At 46.1% G+C, this 25,902-nt stretch overlaps 1 protein-coding gene across 1 annotated transcript in view; it reads left to right on the top strand.

Annotated features, from left to right (window-relative positions):
• The window catches only part of RFTN1 (raftlin, lipid raft linker 1), a 175,570-nt gene that overhangs the window by 83,728 nt on the left and 65,940 nt on the right, over positions 1-25,902 (top strand). The window contains exon 4 of the mRNA XM_059664045.1: positions 7,261-7,369. Within this exon, the coding sequence (XP_059520028.1) occupies positions 7,261-7,369 (109 nt within the window). The remainder of the gene's footprint in view (positions 1-7,260; positions 7,370-25,902) is intronic.

The raw sequence follows: 25,902 nt of genomic DNA, 5'->3' as shown, positions 1-25,902 counted from the left end.
CCTTTCTTTTCATAACTCAAGTTCAAACTCTGCTTCGTGTCCTGGGAAAAAGAAGATGTTTAAACTCATGGTCTTTGAAGCGATCCAAGGGCTTTCTGAGTTGCAGTGAGATCTCTTACATGTTTATTATTTAAAAGTAGTGTTATGAAGTTTTTATTCGCATGTTTATTATTTAAAAGTATAGTTTACAATAATTTTTCCACAGGCATTTGTTTTTTAGTCGCCTGATCTCAGATCTGCCACGAGACCAAAATCAGTGTTCAACTTACGGCTTGGCATTTCGTCAGAATAATGTGAGGGTTAACCCTTTTGCCTGCGATAATTTTAAATATTAAAGCACTCATACGTATTACAGTCTTTGCCTGCCGACATGTTCTTGGCTTAATAAATGGTTATGACCCAGCCACTGTGACTGCAGACAGGGGGCTGTGTACATGTACTGGCCACGGTCTGGTTGGATCGCGGGGGGCACCAGGGAGAAAAACCTGCTGAGTCATTCCAAGGAATGAAATACCTGGGTTGGGTTTAAGGGTTGGTAATTCTGATTATGATACAAATAGATAATCTGTTCCTTCTTATCTCTTCCCTGACATGCAGCCTCCTGTGACTCATATTGTAGCTTTGTGCGTGTAACCCAGAAGCCAGAGACTGGTGGCTCAGAGGTCAAATTCAGTCTCAAACATCTTGGCCTACATTACTTTGTTTGGAGCCAAAATTTAATAGTTATGGCTAACATTAAAGCACAGTTTAATGGCTTATTTTTAAAAATATTAGATTTGGCAACCCTGCTCTAGAATTCCTAGTAACAACTGAGATAGAAACTGCCCAAATTGGTGATGGTGGTCCCTCCAATACCGTAGTGACGTGGCATGTGCCATTCAGCATCCCTGCTGCACTGTGACTTGCCTCATGGTGGGGCCCAGTGCGTCTGCAGCCGCATTGCTCTCAGACATGGGAATGCGGCAGGGCACCCAGCAGGACTGTGTTGGAAGACAGATAGGAGGGAGCATCTTCCTTGGTGCACACAAAGACCATTTCTGTATCTTTTATTGAGAACAAAGTGTCTAGATTGTGTGTTCTCATAAAAAACTCCTTTCACGCATTGTTTATGGACCTTCACGTTCACCTTCCTCGGTTGACCTTCTGACCCGCTGCCTGGGGAGTGACCACACAACTCTTGGCAGACGGGAGAGCTGTAATGCGAGGATCTCCGAGCACAGCTCTGAGTCTGCACACAGTTTTTATGACCGTTGATGTTTGTGTATGGGTCATCAGGTCAGTGTGGCACAGAGTAGGTGGTCTTTATTGTGGTCTTAAAACGACTCTGACTCCTGTGGCCAGGTGTGTTGACCTCTAAGGTACTTTAGCACACGGGCTATTTGCCCTCCTGCCCTGCCCTTAGGAAAGGTGTGTGCACAGATGCGCAGTGTCTGGATCTGCTTTTTATGTGTCTGTTTGACAGGCGTTTGTTTAAATTTCCTACTTGCTCACATCAGTTTTTGGCCCAAGTCCTATTTATAAGGTGTCAAACAAACGAGGACTGTTGGGGATGATGAAAATGTTCTGGAAACAGATAGTGGCAATGCTTGCACAACAATGTGAATCTACTTCATGACACTGAATTGCACACTTCGAAATGGTTAAGACAGTAAATGTTTTATATATTTTTACCACACACAAAAAAAATTGAAAATAAGTGGGAAGCATCTGTGAGTTTTTTTTTGACCAAAAGAGACATGGATAGAGAAAGGTGTCTTGTATTTCCTTTATCTCTGCTCCTTTTTCGTGGAGGTTTATCTTCTTCACGTCTGCATACCGGTCTCTACAAGACATTCTTTCTGTGTTTTCTCTTTTTCATGACTTGCTTGGTTATCTGCCCAGGAAAATCAGAGTGGCAGTGACAGTGGCCATAACCACAAACAGTTCCTCACTTTGACTGCACATTAGCATCACGGGGGAGTTTCCGAGGCCTCTGCCTCAGACGTACCTTGTACCACTCAAGTCAGAATGTGTGAGAACTCCCTACGATCCCGAGGTTGGCGCAGCCAGGCCCGAGAATGCCTGTCCTGTGGGAAACCCTGTCTGGTTCACAGAGCCCAGGGTTTGCTTGTTGGGTTGTTCCAGTGCCTAAAGTTGGGGCACATCACAGGAGATTATTCTTTCCTCCCCCAGACCCAGCTTCTTCCGGCCTTGACCTCATGGGATTTGAGGGGTGTCATTGGAGAATTATAGTCAGGCAGGGGGTGTAGGTATAGTTTAAGACTAGAGACACTGACACAGAGAAGAAATACTACCGAGCCAAAGCAAACACACAAATCCCCACAGTGTATGATGGCTTTCCTTCTTTCATTTTTCAAAATAAATTCTATTTGGGGATAATTTTAGATTAACAGAAAAGTTATAAAGAAATTATAGAGAATTTCAATATGCCCGTCACTGAGTTTCCCCATCATTAATATTTTACATTGCCATGATACAGTTGTCAAAACTAAGAGATGGATATGAGTACATTACTGTTAACTAAATTGTGGGTTTTATTTGCATTTCATCAGTTTTTTTCTATTAATAATCTCTTTCAGTTCCCGGATACCAGGCAGGGCACTGTCCTGCAGCAATTGTCAGGTTGGGATGGCTTTTTTCAATGTGATGGGCTCTGGTGTCTCAGCTGCTTCTCCAGTGTCTGAAGCAGTCAGGGCTACTGTGGTTTTGTGCCTGGATAACAACACGTTGCTACACTCGAAGCATTTGAATTCATTTTGTTTTACTCATTCTTGGCTTTCAGGACATCACATCTCTGCTCAATAATGCCCTTTTATTCCCTCTTCCTTTCAGAAAATCCCTGTATACCTGTGAGGGCCCTAAGATGTGGGATGGGTCAGAGCTCTTTTTAGTTCAGGTTAGCCCCAGCCGTTTCTGGGAAATGACCCAGCAGCATGAAGATGACTTCTTTTCAAGGAGCCAGACTCTTCTGAACCAGATCCACAGATCAATGTGATCAGTGGCCCATTGAACAGGTTACTCAGACATTAAATGTGAACAGATTTCCTCATACTTGTTTCCATAGGGTGAATTAAGTCCAATTTCCTTCTTGGGATTTCTAAAAGATAAGTAAATTAAAGAGAAGATTATAAATGTGTTAATTGAAGCAATTGACAGGGTGGCTCATAGCCTCCTTCTTGAAATGCATTCTTGATTTGACTTCCAGGATAGTACGGTCTCTTGGTTTCTTTCCATCCTCCCCAGATACTCTTTCTGTCTCCTTTGCTGATTTCTCCTCTTTTCTCCCCAACCTTATCATAGTTCCAAAGCTGATCCCTAAGTGCTCTCTCTTGACATTAATTGAGATCTCATCTAGTCTTATGCTTTAAATATCATCTGGAAGCTGGTAACCCTTAATTTACATCTCTAGCCCTATCTCCTGAAGTACAGACTCAAATGTGTATTAAACTGTCTACTGACATATCTACTTGGATATCTGCTTGATATGTCAAATTCAGCACATCTGAAATGTAATTATTGATCTTCCCCCAAGCCTGCGCCACCCACAGCCTTCCCTGTCATAGTGGTGGCAACTTCATCCATTCTCCCAGTTGCCAAGGAAGAAACACTTAGAGCAGCCGTGGGCAAACTACGGCCCGCGGGCCGGATCTGGCCCGTTTGAAATGAATAAAACTAAAAAAAAAAAAAAAAAAGACCGTACCCTTTTATGTAATGATGTTTACTTTGAATTTATATTAGTTCACACAAACACTCCATCCATGCTTTTGTTCCGGCCCTCCGGTCCAGTTTAAGAACCCATTGTGGCCCTCGAGTCAAAAAGTTTGCCCACCCCTGCCTTAGAGTCATCTTCACCTGCTTTCTTCCTTCACACCCCACAACTTGTCCATAAGGAAGTCTTGAGGGTTCTATCTTAAAAATATATCCAGAATCTACTTCTCATCTCTGCTACACTCCCATCAACTCACTTGGAGCTGCCATCTTCCGGGGGATGTCCACTTCTCTGTGCCGGAGTGGTCCTTGCTCTCAGTGACACAGAACACTCGTGGCTGGCCAGCAGCTGCTCTCAGGTGTCTGACTGGATCTTGTGGTCCGGGGACTACACCTAGCCACTAAGTGGGAGGCCTGTTCTGAGCCCGAAGCTGCAATATCTTCCCACCCCCCGGCAACTGTTACTAGTTTTCTATGCTCTGTAATAAATTACCACAAACTTGGTGGCTCAAAACAACATACATTTATTATCTCACACTTTCTGTTGCTTATCTGTGTTCTCATCCGGCTGCATTCTAGGTGTTGGCTGAGTCTGTGTCCTCATCAGAGGCTCGACCAGGAAAAGACCTGTTTCCAAGCTCCCCCAGGTTGTTGGTGGAATTGATCTCCTTGCAGTTGTAGGACTGAGATTCCTGTTTCTCGCTGACTGTTGTCCAGGGGCTGTCCACAGCTCTTTGCCACATGCCCTCTCCCAGCGCGGCAGCTTACCTCTTCAGAGCCAGCAAGGGGAGTCTCTAGCTGCAGTCTTACTGCCTAACGTAACCATGGGCGTGACATCCCATCCCCTTTGCTGTGTTCTGCTGATTGGAAGCAAGTCCCAGCTCCTGCCCCCACTCAATGGGAAGACTTACACAAAGCCTTGAACTCCAGGAGGTGGAGATCACTTGGGGGTCACCTTAGGGTATGTTCACCACAGTAACCATTACTACCAGCTCCCAGTGCTGAGGAGCCTAGAAACTCCCTCCGGCAGCCCGCAGGCAGTCCTTTGCCTGTGTATTTGATACTGTTTTTCACAGGGTTCATGGCAGGGGGAGGATTTCTATGTGACTGTGCCCGCAACCGGCTCTGGCCCAGCACCTTCCCAGAGTGCTGACTTCGAAGGCTCGGGCAACCCATACCTGTCCTCAGAGGATTTGGGAGTCTTTGCCACCTCTTCTCCCCTTCACTCTTCAGTGTGACTGTCCTTTCATTACAGATTGTGGAGATCATTCCTAACGGCAAGGGGAGACTTAATAAATGCTCATCTTTTCCTCCAGTATGCATTCGATTTACTTTACCAAGAGACTATAGACCGAGATGTGGTTTTTTTATGTTTCACCTAGAAAATTTGTAATAATGCTGATTTTTGTTGATCTTTTATACTCCTTCCAGTTCAGTAGCTGAGTTAATTATCTGACAGGATGAACTGGAGCTGTGTTTCTTTGCATAGACCCTCTTGTTCCAGAAGCAAAGATGGTAGTTATTAGATCCTGAACTAAAGATGATCTCTTACGAATCTGGGTGTGAATTGCTTAGAGCTAGACTCTCCTTGCCTCCCTTCGTTGTATGGGTGTTTAACCAAGTAAATACAGTGTTGACTTGATGATTACTATTTTTCAGCCGAAATCCTTTCGAATCTCAATGGGTATTTATAAATAACCTCAGACAGTCTGGCATTCGTCTCCATGTGACAGAGCAGCTGGGCTTTCACATCTGAGAACGCTCCTCCTCCTCCCACGCCTATCTTTGTTGTCTGAGACCCACACAAAACATATGACAGTATGTCATGACCAAGACTTCTCTTTCAAAAGTCTGGAATCTCCTGCCCGTAGTTCTTCATATGTCTTTTGTTTGTGGAGGGGGAAGGGGAATAAAAAGGTAGGGGGAGAATGAGAACATGAATCTAATCTCTGATGAAATTTTTAGGCAAGAAGGGTAGGGTGCAGAATTGGCTTATTTTTTTGGCTTAGCTCATCCCAGTTTGAGCAGTTTGGAATCATTGGAATCTTTTATATTTCAAAAGTTTTGTGCCTCATTCCCTACTCGTGAAAGGATATGTTAGAAGGAACAATAAAGTCAAAATATGCTGTTGGTGCTTGCTTGCCCAATCACAGTTACACACCTGGGGAAAACCAAATCCTCTTTAATATTTTCACTTTTGAGTTTCATGTAAATCATGCCCACATGGTTAATAGTAGCGTAAATTGCTTGTTTGATAGATAAGAATCTTAGGAATTCTTTTTTAAAAATTATTATAGCAAATATTCCTGCGGAAACTATTTTGGTGGGGTGCGTTGTGACAGTGCCCACTTTTAAAGAATTTTCTGGCTACCCCTGCACTCACAGGGGCTGGCATGGGTCCCTCTTTGGTGGACTCCTCGTAAGTGGGCTTGTCATCCCCTCGGTGGAGAGTGGCTGTGCTTGTGGTGTGAGTCCTGGACAGAGCCCAGGCTTCGTCTTTAAGTCCTGCTCCCCATGAAGAAAGAGCATGTCCTGTCCCTTAGCTACAGTCCCACTTCCTATTGTAAGAATCACCTTCAATTCTGGCAGCCATGTGGCTTCCAGGAGTTCAGACCCAAGTTAGTGTCCCACAGAAGCCCTGAAAGGAATGGCTGCAGCGGCAGAATGTCCTGGTGACCACTTGCCTCTGGTTCTCCTGCATGTGCATAGCATTGTGTCCGTGCATGTCCATCTGGTGGGAAAGGGGGAGGCAGCCCGACTGCCTGCGTGGGGCAGGGGCAGGGGCAGGGGCGCCCTGCACACCTCTGCTCTGACCCTCCACTCTTTTCCCAGAAGTTCTTCTCTCGTTGCCTTACAGTCTTTTCTTACTGCCTCTTTAATTTTGATAGATTTTTCCAGATTGTCTTCTGTGGGGATTGAGCCATTTAAAGCCTTGTAAGTGATGAATATGTGAATGTATTCTCTTCAGAAAAAAGTAAAAAAAAAAATTAGGGATACAGCTAATGTATTAAAGATACATTACTGGAGTGTGTGTGTATATGTGTGTGTGTGTTGCAGGGCGGGGGGGGGGGTGTTGTTTAATATGTAAGCCATATTGTGTTAACCTGATCATTCTAGAATGATGTCTTTTTACTGATGATTTGTGTGGGAGGTTTTTTGCATGATGTAGCTCTCTCTATATTATTCGAGTTGTTTACCATAAGTTATTTTTCAGCACTGCCTTTTTAAAAAATATATATTTTATTGATTTTTTTCAGAAAGGAAGGGAGAGGGATAGAGAGTTAGAAACATTGATGAGAGAGAAACATCGATCAGCTGCCTCCTGCACACCCCCTACTGGGGATGTGCCTGCAACCAAGGTACATGCCCTTGACTGGAATCGAACCTGGAACATTTCAGTCCGCAGGCCGACGCTCTATCCACTGAGCCAAACCAGTTAGGGCTTGGCATTTGCTTTCAGAAAATAATTTTGGGTTTTATTAAACACCTCCATTTCGTTAATACTGTGCAAAATTGTAATCGTTGCTTATGTGTTTTCCCCTCTCTCTTCAGATCTCAGAAATCTGATCTGCACAATGAAGGCTACGTCTTGGAATTAGATTGCTGTTCCTCCTTAGTTCACCTGACAGACCAAAAAATCATCCCAGAGTTCATTGAAAAGGTGAGCCCTGCAGTGAGGATGCCATCGAACAGGTTCTCCCCTGAGGGAACAGGCAGGGGCTGGCTTGGGGCAGGTCAGCCATACTCCACGGGCTGGGCCTTTGAGCAGCCCCTCCCCACATGGCTCAGGCTGAAGTTGACTCTGGAACCATGCGGCTCCTCCCCTGCCCCCAGCCTGGCAGGACCCTGGACCCTGTCTTTTAAGGCTGGAGTGATGGTAACAGCTGACAGGCCCAGGGCCCCACTGCCAGGACTCCCCTCAAATCCTCAAGGTGGTGTGACCCTCCCAGGTCCCATATTCCCCTCGTCCTGTGGGTCTTCATTGCCACCAGCCCTCTCCCTTCCTGGAGGGGGAGCACAGCAGAGTCCTGTGGCCACTGGCATGCAGTCGTACCAGGGAAAGTTGCCTTCTTGCGGGGGATTCCGTCTCTGCCCAGAAATGTGTCTGGTTTTGAACGCCTCTTTATGCCACGTGAGGTTTGCCGCCTAATTGCAGGGTCCCCTTGACTTTAATATGATGATGTTGACTGCAGAAGGAATGCCCTTGCCCAAATGGGGCTCAGTTCATTGCTTAATGCTTATCTTGTTCTCCCTTCCCCAGTCTTCCGCAAGAATTGACAGTTCCACACCCTGTAGAGGTGATATGATTTGTTTGAGATCCAATCAGTCAACTAGGGAATTCATCAATAACAATGTTGGCCATTTCTAACTTTGGGCTGGAAATAGTCCTAGGTGCTGGGATTCAGAGACCCAAATAGGTGTGGCCCCTGCCCTGCTGTTCTCACAACAAGCCACATGGTGTGGTCTGGGCATCAGGAGGTACCTGAGCTGTGACAGAAGGATGAGGAGTGGTTATCTGGTGATGGGGCTGGGCAGCCTGGGGAGCCCTCCAAACAGAGGAAGCAACATGTGTGAGGGCCTGAGGCAGGAGGGAGCCGAGGGGCATCCAAAGACAAGTGGACCTTGGGGAAGAAAGGGAATGTGTGTCAGGGGTGGGAGAAGGGGCCAGGACTGGGCTGTAAAAGCAGTGGGAGGCTGTTGAGAGGAATGTTGCAGCAGAGTGAAATAATTAGATTGTCCCTTTAAACACCGGGTGATTCCTGTTGTTGTTCCCTTCCTGCCTCCCTCCCTCCCCTTCAACCTTTATTGAGTGTTCAGGGTTTACAAGGTCTGGGGAATAACCACTCACGTATGGCAGGGCCGGGGGGCGGGGGAGGGCCCTAGACTGTAGACTAGGAATCAGATGATCTCTCAGGTCAAAATTTCCGGTAATTTTACTCTGGTAAAATTCAGATTATGACTTAAGAAATGGGGGAAAGCCATTTGTGTTCACCCATGCATAAGCCTGGGAACACAAGTGTTTGTGGAACTCATGTAGCTGTCTATATAAATAGGGCCATCTTCTCTGGATGGCTGCAAGTAAAACGTTCTGATAAACTTGGGCAGGGACATCTGAGAGGAGGAAGAATAGTTTTAGACTTGGCTTTGTAATTAAGACTCAGATGCTGAGAATAGTTGAGGGTAAGTGGGGAAAAGGAGGCATGAGGCTCTGGCCACGCCGTCATATATGCTCTTCTAAACACATGGGATTTAGTGCTTGTGTCTTAACCAAACCCGATCATTGCGTGGCTGACCCGTTGCAAGTACCCATATCAGGTCTTAAGGAGACTCCGGCCTGATTAGCAGGCACTCGATGCTCTGTGTGTCTGTAGCGTCTGAAGTGTAGATGGACATCCATCCAGCAGAGAGGAGATAACCTCACAGTTATGGTTTGAAGGACAAGCCAGTGTTTATTTAAAATGTTTACTCTTATCCCACCACTCTACCCACCCCCCACCCCCACACACACACACACATACACACACTGGCTGTGTGTGTACATCAGGATCTGATGGTTCATTTCATAATTACTTAAATCAGTCATGGACACTAGCTCATTCATTCTACGTTTGTTTTCAGCATTTTAAAAATTATACACTTTAAACTTTTTTTATTGATTTGAGAGACAGAGAGAGAAACAATGGTTTGTTGTTCCACTTGTTGATGCATTCATTGGTTGCTTCTTGTATGTGCCTTGACCAGAGATGGAACCTGAAACCTTGGCGTGTCAGGGTGACCTCTAACCCACTGAGCTACCCGGCCAGGGCCAAAAAGTATACACTTTAAAGCCCACTGGGCCATCTTTCACCTGCCGTGCACCTGCTTTTTCAATAAAAATCATTGGGTCCAGACAGACTAGACACCTTGCACACTAGGGAAGCCCGAGATTTCTTACCCAGGTTTATCTCCCGTTGTGTGTGCTGGAGTCTCTCACCTCTGTTCCTCTCCAGAGAGAGGCGGTTCCTGGTCATGGTCAGCAGGGTGCAAGTACCATTTCCCGCCGTGGAGAGCTCAGGTGTGCTGAGGCTGCCCCACCATTCACCCCCGCACTCCCGTGACCGAGGGCCGGACCTGGACGTATCCAGCATTTCTGGCTGTCAGTGCTGGCTGTGGCTTTAGTTTCTAGGCCGGTGGCCATGGCAACCAGGAGAAGAGGGACGGATGGATGGAACTGGGCCCCCCTTTCCTCGGATCCTCTTTTCTGCTGTTGGATAGGATTTCTGGAGAAAACACCAACTGTGTGTGTGCAGAGAACAGAGGGGAACCGAAAGCCCCTCTGTGGGGTCAACAGCTGTTCCAGCTGACGGCAGAATTGTACATAAGTGTAAATTTTTCTGTCATCACACGGGTGGGAGACTACGGGAGCTTCCTGGGAAGAAATATACTAAAACCCATTTGTGTGTTTTCAATAAATACACGTTTAATGAATAGCATGGTCCCTGTGTATGTATATAGGGTGGCACTTGTTAATTGCCATTCACTTAGGCCAAGATGAAGCTGTGCCACTGGCGGCTACAGCTTGCAGTCATTACTTTCTATCTGGGTCATTATTTTGTGTGAAATAATGGCTCCTGTTCCTATGACAAGTACATCTGTCTTGCGATGAGTCGGTAATTAACTCATTTTGTCATTGTACCATCACACAGGAGAAGCTTATGTTCCTCTCCGCATATTAGAATTAAGCTCAGAGTGATTCAAATCTTTTTTTTCTCAAGAACAGTGCCCCCCGTATTGTTTTTCTACCAAATGTTTTAAATTAGAACCTTTGGGTAGAGAGAACATGGTTAGAAAGGAGGGCCCGGCGATTTCATTCTTTTCCATAATTAGGAAAAATAAAGTCGTTTTGTGTCTGTGTCGTGTAAAATTAGCCGAAGATGCCATAATTTACAGCCCCTCTCCATCATGATTTTCCGCAGAGGGCGAAGGGAGATGTAAAAAGATGCTCTATTTCCTTTCAACGTGGTCTAAGGATTTCTCTGCGCGCGTGGGCCAGTCAAATTAAATCTGGGCTACTGCATCCTGATTTCCCCTCTTGTATCCTGCTGTGCTCCATCCAACCGGCCCTTTATGTAAATTATTTATTACGGACCACAGAGCACTTGAAATTCAGATTTATGAGCAGACTTGGAGAGACTGTGTTTTCCACATCCTCGAACCAAATGCTCGAGGGAGGAAGCGTTTGCGAGGTTCCATCTCTGTTCCCTTGAGACAAAGGTTCAGCCGCCAGGTACTCCCAGAGCCTGTCTTGTGTGGCTGGTGGGTCTGTGGGCCCCTTGGACTTTCCCAGGAGGGTGTAAAGGAGACAGAGTGACAGGGAATAAAGAGCCGACAGGTTCGTCTTCAGATTACTTTGCATCTCCGGAGCATCCCGGGAAAGGGCTCACATGTTTGGAAGGCACTTTACAGTTTTCAGTCATTGCACACAGTTTCTGCTTGGTGCTTCACAGCAATTCAGGAGGCTGTGCTGGTAGTGGTATCTCCCTTTTAAACAGGTGGGATCTAAGCTCAGAGGAGGTGAGGGCTTTGACCCAGGGGCTGGGACAGCTGAGGGATGGCACCTGGGCTGGTGTTTCTGACGGTGGGGCGCCTGCAGGCAGTAACTGGGCTTGGAGGGAGCGGGAAGGTTCGGTGGCTGGGCGGCCAGGGCAAGGTTTTGTAGAGATGTGTTATAGGATGAGGACTCCGAAAAGGGAGGGATCGACTCTTGTGGAGATGGAGGGGTGAGGTGGACAGGGCTGTTCCTGGTGTGGGCAGGAGTGTGAGCTGAAGGTTCAAGGCTGAGAAGTGGGAGATCACAGAGGGAGGAGGAAGCTGGTTCTGGGCAGGGTTTCTTTGATTACATGAAACAAGAGTCCTACTCAAGCCAGCTTAGGTGAACCAGGCAGGAAATGGCTTGGAGCCCTAGACTCCAGAGTCTAGAATTCCAGGAATACAGAACCACCACTCCCGCCCACTCCCAATCCCCACCCCCCCAAAAAACTTGATATCTCTGACTGTATTATATGCTGCTGGCCCATATTTATGTATGTACTACAAGCCCGATGCATGAAATTCATGTAGGAATAGGTCTTCCTTCCCCTGGCTCCCGGAACCAGCTTCCTCCAGCACCCGGGACCCAGGCTTCCCTCGCAGCCCCAGCTTCGTCTGGAAGGTTGTCCAGTCTAATTAGCATATTATGCTTTTATTAGTATGGATAGGTTTATTTGAATTTTAAATAAGATCTTACACCACAGAGGCACTCCCCCTATGTGCCAGACAGACCCTGTCCTAAAGGGCTTTCTTTACATGTACTATACTCTTAACCCTCATCTCACGGCTCTGAAGACGTGTCCCCATTTTACAGGTGAACAGACTGAGGCACAGAGAAACTATGCTGTTTGCCCAAAGTTACACCTGGGAAAGGCATGACTGGGATTTGAACCCAGCCTGCCTGACCCAGAGGCCACACTTGTGACCATTGGGCCATGCCATCTCTTCTGTGTAGCTCTCAGGGACTGAGAGTGGGGCTGTCCCAGCCAGAAGGCAGGGTTAGGCATGGGAGACAGAGGGGTGCAACCATATCCGGTACATGGGGACAGATTTTGGAACACCTCCCCCAGTGAAGGCTGGAGCTCTAGGCCTGTAGCATATGGGAGAAGGTCACACCCCCTGCCATTGTCCAGGCCAGCCGTGGAGGCCTTTGCCCTCAGGCCCTTAGCTCTGGGCTCTGTTCCTTAGATTCACTCTTTTCTGATGGAGGGATTAACACTGACCTGCAGGATCTACTTAGAACTGGTTTATTTTATCTCATACTGGACCACAGAGCCTTTAGAATGAAGACAATCGAGGCGAGGCGAGGCTGACTCTTGCCTTGTCCTGTGAGGGTCCCACTGTATGGGCCAGAACTAGAGAGTCAGTGTGTGACTTAAACTAGATGCATTACCCTGCAGAGAACCAGATGATGTTGCTTATACCTTGGCCTCTAAAGAAAGGAACCTGACTGATTTAAAAAATGTCATTGGCTCCTTTTAATGAAACAAAAGATCCCCGCCCCCTAGGATTATGAAACTCTGCCTGCAGTATATAAATGACTCATCATTAATTTCTGGCTGATTGTTGAGTATTCAGAGCCTCATTTCTACAAGTGCAGTGCAGAGAATCTAATTTAATTAGTGCAAATTCAGAGTGAAAGGAAAATTATGTATAAAAGGCTTCCCTTTCCCCGCTGCACCCTCCCCCTTCTCCCCAATCTAGAGAATCGTGACAGTTTTAAAAGGCAAATCTGGTAGAGTGGGAGGAGGCAAAATAGTGTGTCATTCTAGAATGAGTGTGCCCTTGGTGTGGAAGGATGTGACTGGGGGCTGGGCAGAGAGGAAGCTGAGGGTGAGACATCAGGTATTGCTGAGGGATGCGGTGTCCTGTTTGCTGTTGTGTTTCCAGAACTTAATAAATATTTGAAAACAAATTAAAGAGAAACAGAGGAAGAATCATTAAGACTCTGTTGCGCAGCCGGCGTGGCTCAGTGGTTGAGCGTCGACCAATGAACCAGGAGGTCGGGGCACATGCCCGTTGCTGGCTCAATCCCCAGTGTGGGGCGTGCAGGAGGCAGACAATCCATGATTCTCTCTCATCATTGATATTTCTATCTCTCTCTCCCTCTCCCTTCCTCTCTGAAATCAATAAAAATGTATATCTTTTTTTAAAATGCTCTGTGTCATGAAGGGGGAGAGAGAAGCCCAAGGTGACCTCAGGTGGCTGGTCTGTGAGGTGGGGCCATTTGTGAGGATGGGGGACCCAGCGTGAGGAGCCATCGGGGGCAGAGCAATAATGCGATTGGGGAGGGACATGTTGGGACTCAGGACAGTGGGACACTCAATGGAACATTCCAGGAGGCAGTTGTGGTTGTTGGGCTAGAGCTCAGGAAGAGGCTAGGAATGGAGCTGTAGTTGTCTGAGGGGCGGACTCAGAGGCCCACAGGGGGCCAGGCAGGTGATGACAGTGAGGAAGTGGCATGTGCCCATCTCCAGGGGGGCAGCCACTGCTCGCCATCGGCTCGTTGTTACCTGGTAGAAATACGGACCCAGTATCACAAGATCTTCTGTTGGTGTTGGGTTGACTAGTTGGCTTCCTTTGTTTTAGAGAAGTTGATAGTGTTTTTACTTTGTTCCTATGAAGTCTCTTGCGTTTCCAATGTAAACAGAACCACTGGAAAATAAAAACTGCAAGATCTAGACGGGTGTCTCTCACATCGTCTGTGGTGAAGGACCAGGTTTTGTTTGTTTTCCAATCCATTAAGGAGTGATCTTTTTGTAAAATACAATAAAAACATGGCAGCAATGTTGAGTAGCTAAGAAAGGGCCTGTATGCTTACGCTAACGTTCTGTCCCTGCCTTGTCCTGGGCCGGGAATAAAGCATGTATTGACCAGCAGTGAGCCGAGCACCCCATGTTGATGGGCCACTAGTTGAGCTGGTAAAGGCACAGGACAGGATGAACGGGGGATGTGAAAACTCACTCGTGGTTGCAGAGGGGGGAGTGGAGAACCCTGTGGCCGGGCCCTGGAGAGGATCCAGAGAAGAACTAGAAAGAACTTTTACAAAGCGGGAAGAAAGGAGAGAGCATCCGTGTTACAGAACCTCAGGGAAGAGACTAGAAAACAGCATAAAAGCAAGAACCCCCTGGGCAGGTGGCCCACAGGTTTGGCCACTGATAAGTCTTGCAAGAGCAATGTGCACGGGGTGGAGCAGGCAGAGGACCCCTGCCATGGGTTTAAAAGTAAATAAATTTAGAAGGAGAGAGAGGGAAAGGTGGTTAAGACAGAGTACGGGGAAAGGGGAGTTTTGTTTTTGTAAGAGGAGGGCATCTTTAAAAGCTGAAAGGTGCCCGTAGAGAAGGGACCGTTAATGGAAGCCTGAGGTGATACAAGGTGGAGGCAGGGCTGAGGCTGGGGGAGGAGGGGGGAGGATGTTTACAGGCTTAAACCTTCACAGTGGGAGGGAAAGCTAACTGGGAGCTGCTGTCTGGAGGCCTCTGTTTTCTTATGAAGTTTCTCTCCTGCCCCAGCCTCTCCTGATCTCTGTCCTCCTCCTATTTTCATTGGCCCGCGACCATCCTGTTCTTTCCAGGGAGGTCCGTGAAGTGAATTTGAGCCTGGGAAGAGGGAAGTGGTCCTCTGCTTGTCTTGATCACTCCCCCAGGAGGAGGCAAGTTCTTGTACGTCGTTTTCTCTCCCTGCGTGAATCCAAGAGCGTGAATCCAAGAGCCAGTATCAGGGGGCCGGCAGTCGTTAGTGTGTCTTTGAACAGATCTCTGAGGGCTCCTAGCAGCCATGTTCCTGGATCCCCTTAGTGAACCAGCACAGGTACTGTCCCTGGTCACGTGAGGCTCACAGTCGAGCTGAGGACACAGACACAGAGCGGGTGTCACCTGCTGGAGGTGAGGGCCCTGGAGCACCATGGGCGAGGGGTCCCAGCAGCAGGAAGAGGCAGTGGCCCGGAGAGAAGTGGTATTTGCGCTGGGAAAGTGGAGGGAGTGCGGGCTGGAGTGGTGAGGAGAAGGGCCATGGTTGGGAGGGAGCGTGTTTGCCTTGAGGAACAGGAAGAGGGCCATTGTGTTTGGACCACAGAGGATGGAGGATCGGGTGCTGTGTGTTGAGGCTGGAGAGCTCGTTGGGGCTCGCAGGGCAAAGCCAGCAGGCCAGGCTCAGGATTTGGGTGCTCATCTTAAATTCAATGGAAACCCATTGGAGAGCTTTAAGGAGAAGCTGAGAATGGCCTCCTCCTTGCAGGGGTGGGTTCAGTGCGGACACTGGGAGCAGCTCTTTGTAGACAGTTAAGCTTAGGTGGAGGCATTGTGGTGGAGATGGGGGGACGTGGATAGATACAAGAACTGGAGCAGGCAGATCACCGGGGCTGTGTGCCGATTGGAGAGTGGCGTGTGGAGAGGGAGGGAACCAGGCTGTGCAGCTGATGAATGTGGTGGTGGGGGGGGGGGGGGCTCTGTTGAGACGGGGAGGGCTCAAGTCCTTGTTTCTGTGGCCCAGGAGCGTAGGGCAGAGACACCGCTGGCAAATGGTCCTGGCACAGTGGTCATGGGTGATACTGCTGAGGAAGGGAGAGCGGGTGAGCGGGAAAAGGGCCTGGAACTGAGCTCTGGGAGACTCGAGCATTCACTGTTGTGAGGGAGGTGTTCAGAGGCAGGGGTGTCAACCCTGTCGGTGGCATGGCCATGAGCATGAGGTCATGGGTGACCTTTGTGGGAGCTATTTTGGTCGCCTTCCCCCTCCTAAATACATACTTTGTGAGACCTGACCCAAAATGCCATTGGGTTGAAAACCACTGCCCTTTACCCCACAGAACTCTATGTGTGATTCTGTGTCATTCATACGATGGTTCTCAGTTGTGCTTTCATACGATGGTTCTCGGTTGTGCTTTTTATGTTTCACTTTCAAGTTTAAAATGTGCTTTTTTTCCTCTCTCTCCATGGGCTTGCTGAACTGTCTTCATTGTCCTCTTTCGTGTAATTTTTTATTAAGTGACTAAATTTTAATATCTGACTAGGATGAGAACTTGCCTGCATAAAAGCACTGCAATTTTATGTAATTTCTAGCATTCAGAGCACATATCACATGAAATAATAATCACCAAAGAACTAGCAGTTAAATCAGGAAAAAAAAAAAAGGGAACTTGGGATTCCTAAAAATGGCATTTGGATGGGCGCAGAACAGAGAGGGGCCTGTTGGTGGCTTGTGGCAGCTTGTGGCTGTCAGGCCTACATTCCTTTGTGGTCTCTGCAGAGAAATTGCCCCAAATCTAAGAAATCAGAAACTATTCTAGATGCTGGTAGAGAAGGCAAAAGACTGGAAGGGAAAGAGAAATTAAACCAGGGGAGGCGGCAGACCTGTGCCTGCGAATGCTTTGTTCTAGGGAGAAATGAGACCTGGGCATAGCTCTCTCTTCTGCAGTAAGAACCCTGCTTACCTTTCCACCCTCCTGGGTGGCATTTGGCCCCTTGGGAAAGCTAATGTCTCCTCCATCCCCTTCTTGTTGGTTGGAGATTGGTGGTGCCAAGGCTCATGTAACTTTGCCGGAGGCCAGGTGGTGGGCTTGGCTGTTGGCCAGCCTGAGAGTTCCTGCAGATGAGGGACAAAGGTCTGCTTCCTCAGGACACAGCTGTGGCCATGGGCACCTGGGGTGTATCTTGCTCCCACAGTTATTGAAATGGCCCCAGAAGGAGTCTGTCTGGCAATGGACAAGTTGGGATAACGACCAGGTTCAGGCTCCTGTTGCCTCTGAGCCATGCTGATGGCAGACAGCCATGTCCCTTTTTGGCCGAGAGTGAAATCAAAAGGGATGAAGAGCAAGAGTTTCTTTCTTCTAAGCCAGTGCCTCTTGATGTGTGCCCACCCCGCAGGGCTCCTCGGGAAAAGAGGGCCTGCAGTCCAGTGTGTTTGGGAAGCTTGGACATGGTAAGCCATCTTGCAGGGAAGGGTCACTGTACCCCTTAGAAGAATCAAGGCTCTGAAAAGGTCTGCAGTAAGAAACCTGCTTACTGTGTTTAACTCAGCACTTCTCGGATGTCATTTAAGAACTTTCCCCTTGCTTCTCCTCCTCCCCAAATACCTATGTATATCAGGGAGCAGGCTTTGGAAAGTGCACCAAATCAACAAGGAACCCACGGACCAATTACCAGCCATGAACAATCACGGGTCATGGGTGTGTGGTCAGAGCCAGTCTCCTCTCTTTTCACAAGGGGTTCCTGACCCTGGCTATCTCCAACCGTACAGAATTGCCGTAAGCGCACATCAATCGATTACTTTATTGTATTTTCTTGGTTCCATTAAAACAAATCTTTCCACCCAGACACATGGTGTAACTGTGTTTTCTAATCCTCACCCAAATCTCTAACGGAGGGGAGATTTGGAGCAGGGCAATTTAAAACCCCCTCCTCTCTTTTGTCACCCCAGAAAGACACGTGCTCGGTGCCTCTGTCATTCTTCTTTTTAATCACAGACATAGCAATCCTCTAACACAGTCAGCAGAAACGAGGTCATTGGATTTGTTGACGGCTGTGAAATCGCAGATAACATTTGCTCTGCTGTCTGGGTCAGTCCCAGCTTAGCTGACCATGGTCTCTTAAAAGGACGGGCTTCTTGGACTAGCCCCCACAGCCCCCAGCTTCTTCTGCCAGTTATTAATCAGATCCTCAAACATATTGCTTTCTCCAGCCTTGACTTCTCATTTTTTTTTATCTCTCCCCTATACTCTCTGTTCAGAAGTGACAGTTTATTTCTTAACAGCACTCTCCAATAGAAATATAATTTGAGCCACCTATGTAATTTTAAAATTTCTAGTAGCCACGTTTAAAGAGTAAAAACAGAAGTGAAATTAATTTTAGTAATGGATTTTTAATTAACCCAATATATCTAAAATACTACTTTTTCAACATGTAATGAGATGTTTTACTTTTCTTTTTTTTTTTAATAAACTGAATCTTTGAAATCTGGTATATAATTTACATTTGTATCACATCTTAATGCTAACTTTTCAATAGTTGAAGTGGCATATCCTCTAAAATGAAGTTGTATTTAACAAAAATATTTTATAGTGCTTCAATTTTTTAAATTTAAAATTGATTTTAAATTAATTAAAATGTAATAAAAATTAAAAATTCAGCTCCTTAGTCACACTAGCCACATTCTAAGTGCTTGGTAGCCACATGTGGATAGAGGCAGCTGTCTTAGGCAGCATGGTTCTGTAGGGTTCATTTATTCAAACAGTTTTTGGTTTCCCATGTTTTCTAAGTTGATACAAAATATTTGTGATTATGAGTCTTGTCAGCCACAAGAAACACGAGTAGTATATAGCTTATATTGGATAACCAAAGGCAATTTTCCCCACAAAAAGATCCAACTGAGAGTTTGGGGCCAAAACTTGGCTATATAACTTTTAGGAATATATTTGAAATAACTAAATTTCTTTTTAAAATAAATTTAGTTGTACATGTATTTTTACATTACCTGAAAAACACACACATACACACTTGGAAATTGTGCTTTTGTTTCCCACGTTTACATTTCCTGAAACCATTTTATTTCTACACTCCTCACGATCTTGGCCTTCAGTGTCTTTATCATCACCAGAGTGACTTTGGGGGCCTGTAGCACAGGTTTCCAGCTCATCATATTTACTTTCCTCCAGTTTGCTTGGAATTCAGTGCTTTTAAAATTAATGAATGATGCTATCACTAAACACTCTATCCTAAGTCATAAATGCTCATTGATTTAGCAGTAGGACCGTTGCTCTCCAGCTCCTGTGTGAAATCACCATAATGTAAGCACTTTCGCTGCACTGCTCTTCAGAAAAAGAAAAATCTCATTTTATTGAAGATAACATAAGTAACAAGAGAGGGCATGTATCATAAGTGTACAGCTCAGTGAGTTTGCCTGAAATGAACATACCTCTATGTAACCAGCACCCAGGGTGGGAAATAGCACACCTCTACCGTCACTTTCCCTCTCTGCCCCAAAGCTAGCCTCTATCTAATTTCTGATGTCAAAGGTTAGCTTCACGTGGCTTTGAACTTTATATAAGTGGAATTTTTTATAAAAAGCATCTTTGCTCAACACTGTCTGAGATTCATTGGTGTCCCAGTAGCTTATTTTCATTTGTCTCTAAAATTCCGGCATTTCTTTTAAAAAGCTATCTTCATTTAAGAAGCACTGGACATATTGGGGAGAACACTTTGTCAAGTATAGGATTACCTGACACCCATGCTGTACACCTGAAACTAATACAAAATAATGTTGACTGGAAACTAAAAAATTGAAAAATAAAATTTAAAAAAAGAAGATTGCTTACTGCAACAACCAAAATTTTCTCTCACGCTATAGGAATTATTTTAAATTTTCGTTAAAAGTCTTTTCCTTCTTTTTAAAAATCAAGTCCATCAGATGATTTCAGTAAACATCCCAAACTCGCTTGGTTAATGTGTTTTCCCTAGTAAGTATTTTCTTAAATAATATGTTTTTATTGATTTTTAGAGAGAGAGTGAGGGAGAGAGAGTGATTGGCTGCATCCCGGACGATCCCCAAAGGGGATCCCTTCTGGATATGTGCCCTAACCAGGAATCGAGCCAGCAACCTTCTTGGTGTATGGGACACGCTCCAAGCAGCTGAACCACCCAGCCAGGGCTTCCCGGTAAGCATTTTGCCATTCAGGACAAAGTGAGAGTTCGTGTATTGTGAGAACCTCTGTGAAAGTCTGTACATGTATAAAGTTATCCCTGTTGTCCAAGGACTGGCACCTGGGTGGTAAAACCCAGGAGATATACAGGGTATATCCAGGAGATGCAGTGTGTGATTGTTGGTGGATTGTGTATTTCCCCATCCAGCTTACTGTGACCAGGTCAGCATGCTGTGGTTGCTGAATATGGTCTAACTCTTAGCAGGGGAGATAACTTTTATGGATCTTCTTCCCCCAGATATCCGCGTGGCTAACTCCTTCACTTCCTTCCAATCTTCGTTCAAGTTCACCTTCCAGCACATCCGCCCACCCTGTCTACCATTTTTTTATTTTTTTATTGTTATTATTTTATCCTTACCCTAGGATATGCTTATTGATTTTAGAGAGAGGAAGAGGGAGAGAGAGAAAGAGGGAAACATCAACGTGAAAGAGAAACATCGATCGGTTGCCTCTCATAAGTGCCCCAACAGGGGACCGAACCCAAAACCCACTGTGTGCCCTGACTGGAAATTGAACTGGCAACCGTTTGGTGTACTGGCCAGCACCTGCCCACCATTTTTTTTTTTAAGCACCTTATCCCCTGCCGCTCCCCACCATAGTAATTCCCTTTACTCTTCTCTATTTCTCTCTTATCTGTAGCTTTTGTCATTTCCTAATACTTTATTATTCTTAATTATTATGTTTACTAGAGACTTAGTGCATGAAAATCGTGTACTGCAGGGGGGCAGTCTCTCAGCCCAGATTGCAAGAGGGTGCAGGCCAGACTGAGGGACCCGACCGGTGCATGGTTGGGGCCTGGGAGGAATGTGGGAGGTTGGCCAGTCGGGGAGGGACTGCCGGAGGGCTCCAGGGCGTGTCCGGCCCGTCTCCCTCAGTCCCGATTGGCCAGACCCCAGCAGCAAGCTAACCTACTGGTCAGAGCATCTGCCCCCTGGTGGTCAGTGTACATCATAGCAAGCAGTTGAGTGGTCTTAGCATATCATTAGCATATTATGTTTTGATTGGTTGAACGGACAACCGGACAGTTAGCATATTAGGCTTTTATTATATAGGATTATTTACCGTCTCTTTTTTTCCATGCAGAGAAGAGTGTAGGTCATATAGTAGATGCTCAGGGGATAATTGTGACATGAGAGGGTGGCAGCCCATGAATTTCCAGGGCTTGAAAGATGTCACAGTTGTATGGCAACAGATGCTTTCAGAGCTGATGCAATGATGACGAGGTGGACGGACACTCCTACCATTTCTTTTTCCTGTAACTTGCAGAAGCTTTTTTCATGTTTAGGGGTGGTTGAGACTTGTTGAGGAAGTGACTTCTGAGGATTGTATGTCATCCCCTTCTACTTCATACTTCCCAGCAGATACGTTTACAAATGCGCAATTTGCTGTTATCACCAGGAAAGATTCTTAAGTGGCCTATGTGCATAAAGAGTATGTATGTACTAGGACGTGCTTTATGAGATGGGACATGTTCTGGGTGCTAATTATGCACTGTCAGTGGACACATGTGGAAGCTGACGGGTTTACAGCACAGGTTGAACCTTCCCATCTGCGTTGTTGCGAGGTGCTGAGCATCCCAGCTCAGTGAGACCTCCTGCCTGCCGGAGCTGTCTGGCATCCAGCACAGATAATGAGCGTGGGAATCTGGATTAACCTGGCGGGGTGTCCGGGTGGGGTGTCTCATCTGAGAAATGGAATGTATCCTGGCAGGCAGTTAGGCTGCCTGTTATATCTTCCCCCCCAAACTGGGAGGTTTCACTTTTACTGCTTGAGTTGATGTGCACTTTTTCCTGCGGGTTTTAGAGCCAGATAAACCCCTGTAAGGTTTAACCCTTTCCTGCTGTGGGGAGAATTCCCACTCCCAGAGCTGGACCCCATTAGGATGAGTCTGCAGTGTGGAGGATGGCTTGGGGGAAGGAGAGGAGGGAGTGTTCTTAGACATAAAGTACCCAATTACTGAAGCTGACTTACCTCCTCAAGGAGAAATCTGGAACTTTAAAAGCCCAGTTCCAGAATTTTCTCCTGATTCCAGAAAAGGAAAACTGCTACTTAATAACTTGGGTAGTCAGTTATGCAGGGCACATGGCCTTCTGGAATTCTTGGTTTTCTTCCCTGTAAAATGAGGCTTTTGCACATTGATAATCTGCAGTATTCTATGATTCTATGGTTGAACCCAGCTTTTCAATGATTTCTCCAGAGGCTTATTTTATTAATTCATATTTTAGGATCGTGGCATGCTGAATTTTAGTGCCATATGCCTTCATTTTATGAAATTTTCTGGGCATATCTTAGCATTTGCTGTGCTCTGTATTTGTTAAATCAGTGTTTGTTGATTGATAGCCATTTTTGTCTTTCCCCTTAAGTAGTAATTATAATTGGGGTTCAAGATAAGGGCTTTTATTTTTTACAAGCTTTTTCCCCTTAGGGTTAAAAGTAAACGTTTCCTTCTGACACTTCAATGGAAAAAAAATCTATTGTGAGGAAAGTCTAAACTTAAATGATTAATTTGTTGGATCACTTCTGACTTGTTAAGTGTTTAAAATACTGAAAAATAAGATAGATTACCATTATGTGGGTGGTGCTGAAATCTATACAAGTAATCCAAGATATGGGTTTGGACAAATGGCCCAAGAGTTCCAATAACTGATTATTCTAAATCTAGCCTAAGCAATAAGAGAAAATAGATTTAACCAAAGTTTCCCGAATAACTGATTACTTCCCAATCTATCTTCATTCTGTTAGCCCCATAGCAGCAGGCCTAGGATTAAAAGGTATCTGGCAAGGATGGGTAGTAGGACATTACTGTTTGCTGTGTTAGGGATATTATTGGTGGGGGTGGCAGGGATGTTATATGGGTGAGGGAGTAGGGATTTTTTTTCCAGATTGATTGAAATATAATTGACAATATTATGTAAGTTTATTATGTACAACATGATGATATGATAAACCTATATATTGTTAAATGACCAGTACATAGTTAACATCCACATTTACCATTTTCTGTGGAAGGTGAGAATATTATCTACTCTCTTAGCAAATTCCAGTTACATAATACAGTAGTGTTAACTATAGTCACCATGCTGTACATTCCATCCTCAGAACATACTCATCTTATAACAGCAAGTTTGTACCAGACCCTGGTAACCACCATCCTATTCTCTCCTTCTGTGAGTTTGACTTTTTTAGGTTCCACATGTAAGTTATATCATATAGTATTTGTCTTTCTCTGTTTGACTTATTTCACTCAGCATAATGCCCTCCAGGTCCATTGTTGCAAATGGCAGACTTCCCTTCTTTTTAATGGTTGAATCATATCCCATTGTATACACATACCACATTTTCTTTTTTTAAAAAAAAATATATTTTATTGATTTTTTACAGAGAGGAAGGGAGAGGGATAGAGAGTTAGAAACATCAATGAGAGAGAAACATCAATCAGCTGCCTCCTGCACACTCCCTACTGGGTATGTGCCCACAACCAAGGTACATGCCCTTGACCGGAATCGAACCTGGGACCCTTGAGTCCACAGGCTGATGCTCTATCCACTGAGCCAAACTGGTTAGGGCCACATTTTCTTTAAGTAGGGATGTTATTGGTGGGGTGATAGGGTGTTATTGAGCAGAAGGCAGTCCAAGAAGCTTTTATTTACTTATTCTTAATTCTTACTGGAGGATTTTCCCCCCCATTGATTGGAGGGGGAAGAAGAGGGAGGAAGAGAGAGAGGGAGTGAGAGAGTGAGAGAGACAGAGAGAGAGAGGTATGATGTGAGTAATTATATCTCACATCAAGGGTCCTTGTCTATTTCTTCCCTGCTATGTCCCCAGCTTCTGAAACAGTTCCTGATAACCTAGTAGGTACTCAATATATGTTAAAAAAAAGAATGAGTGGGTAGGAGGTTAAATCTGCAGAATTTTGTCCAACTATCTCACTCATTGATGTGAGTGAGAGATGTTGATTACTTGCCTCCTACATGCACCCTGACCGAGGCCTGGAATCAAACCTGCAACCCAGGTATGTGCCCTTGACCAGGAATTGAACCCGAGACCCTTCAGTGTCCGGGCCAACATTCTAACCACTTAGCCTCAACGACCAGGGCCCAAGAAGCTTTTATTGAAAAGGCTCCTTCAGAGATAAAAAGGTTGGGATGGAGGGTTTAGGGAGTAGAAGAAAAACACCGGAAAAGGTGGGAAACTTTTAAAGAACATGTATAAGTCTCTTCCTGCTGGAAATTAAGTTAGTTCTTCATGGAACTCTTCATTATTCAGTTGGTGTAGAAACTTCATTTCAGTGGCTTCCCATTTTGAATGAGAGATGCAGTTGCTCACTGAGACACTCCCCAGAGGACCGTGGAAGATTCTCTTTATGGCGCCTGAAGAATAACACAGCTGGGTTTTTTTCCTAAGCCTCAAGCACCAGGGGGGCCCCTGTGCCTCTTTCTGATTCCAGTGGTGCCAGGGAGTGTGGGCATCATTCTGTGTCGCTCTTGAATAGTAAAACATCATCATTAATTCATGTGCTATGCGTTTGTAACTTGTCACAAACGAGAATTATGCCCGAGTTTTCCTCCAGGTTGGCTTAGCCGATTAATAATGTAGGGCATGCTGTGGGGGCGGGGCTTACCTCAGGGTACCTGCTTGTTGATGCATCATCACGAACAGAGGCTAATAACACATTGCTCTTGTTCTCCACTAAAGCATGTCCCAAAGGGCCCACTCCTCGAAAGTACTTGTGTTATCCTTGTTTACATGTCTGCATATTTGAGAGAACTGCTAACGGCATCCCTTATAAAGGGCTGTGGGTGTTACTTTAAGAAATTACTGCAGTCTGGTGTCTTCCCATCGGTATGAATTAGTGAGGGTGACTGTATTCTAAGAGGATCACTATTGCTTTGTAACAAACCATCCCAAAACTCTATAGTGGTTTGCAACAGCAGTCATTTATTTTGCTCACGGATTTATAAGTTGGGCAGGAGTTGGCAGAGACTTTGGCAAGACTGGGGCAGAACTTGGCTGATCTCTACTCCACATGGTATCAGCTGGGATGCTTGTCAGTGGGTGAATGGCGGGGCGGAGGTGGGGGGGGAGGGTTGTCCACTTTCAAGATGGTGCACTTACACAGCCGCCTGAAGGCCTCTCCACAGACTGGTTGGGCTCCCTTGAAACACGATGGCTGGGTTCTAAGAGCAAGCACCCCAAGAGAACAAGGAAGTTCCTGGAATGTTTATGACCAGGCCTCAAAAGTCACATGGCTTCCTTTTGACTTTTCTCCTTGGTGGGGGCCCATACTGGTTCAAATAGAGGGACGTGGACTTTGCCTCTGGGTGACGTGGTGGCAGGGTTCTAGCAGACCATGCTGGGTGAAACATAGTGTTGTGACCATCTTTGAACGATACAATCTGTCGCAAACATGAATTCAGAACCTGCTACCGAATTTACAGTTCGTTGTACAAGGAGAGGACTTGGAAACATGCAGGACGACTATGGAATACATCCTATATAATAAAAGAGAAAAATGGTAATTGGCATACGACGATACCCTTTTCATTGGGTAATCAGGGCTATATGCAAATTAACTGCCAACTAAGATTGGCAGTTAACTGCCAACAAGATGGCGGTTAATTTGCATATGTAGGCACAATGCAGGAAGGCGAAAGGGAAAGCAGGAAGAAGCCCCCTGCCACTGACAGTGATCGGAAACCCAGGGGGGGAGCTAAGAGCTGGGGGGCAGGGCAAAGGTGGCCCTGGGGCCGCCTTTGCCCTGCCCCCCAGCCATGATCGGAGAATCAGGTGCCTTTTCCGCCCTGGCCAGTGATAGCAGGAAGTAGGGGTGGAGCCAGCGATGGGAGCTGGGCACGGTCGAAGCTGGCAGTCCCAGGAGCTAGGGGCCCCTTGCCTGGGCCTAAAGCGAAGCCCACGATCACGGGGCCGCTGCA

This window comes from Myotis daubentonii, chromosome 14, assembly GCF_963259705.1.
Source record: "Myotis daubentonii chromosome 14, mMyoDau2.1, whole genome shotgun sequence".
Lineage (NCBI taxonomy): Eukaryota > Metazoa > Chordata > Mammalia > Chiroptera > Vespertilionidae > Myotis > Myotis daubentonii.
Note: the sequence above shows the minus strand (reverse complement) of the source record. Positions and strands in the feature narration are given on the sequence as shown.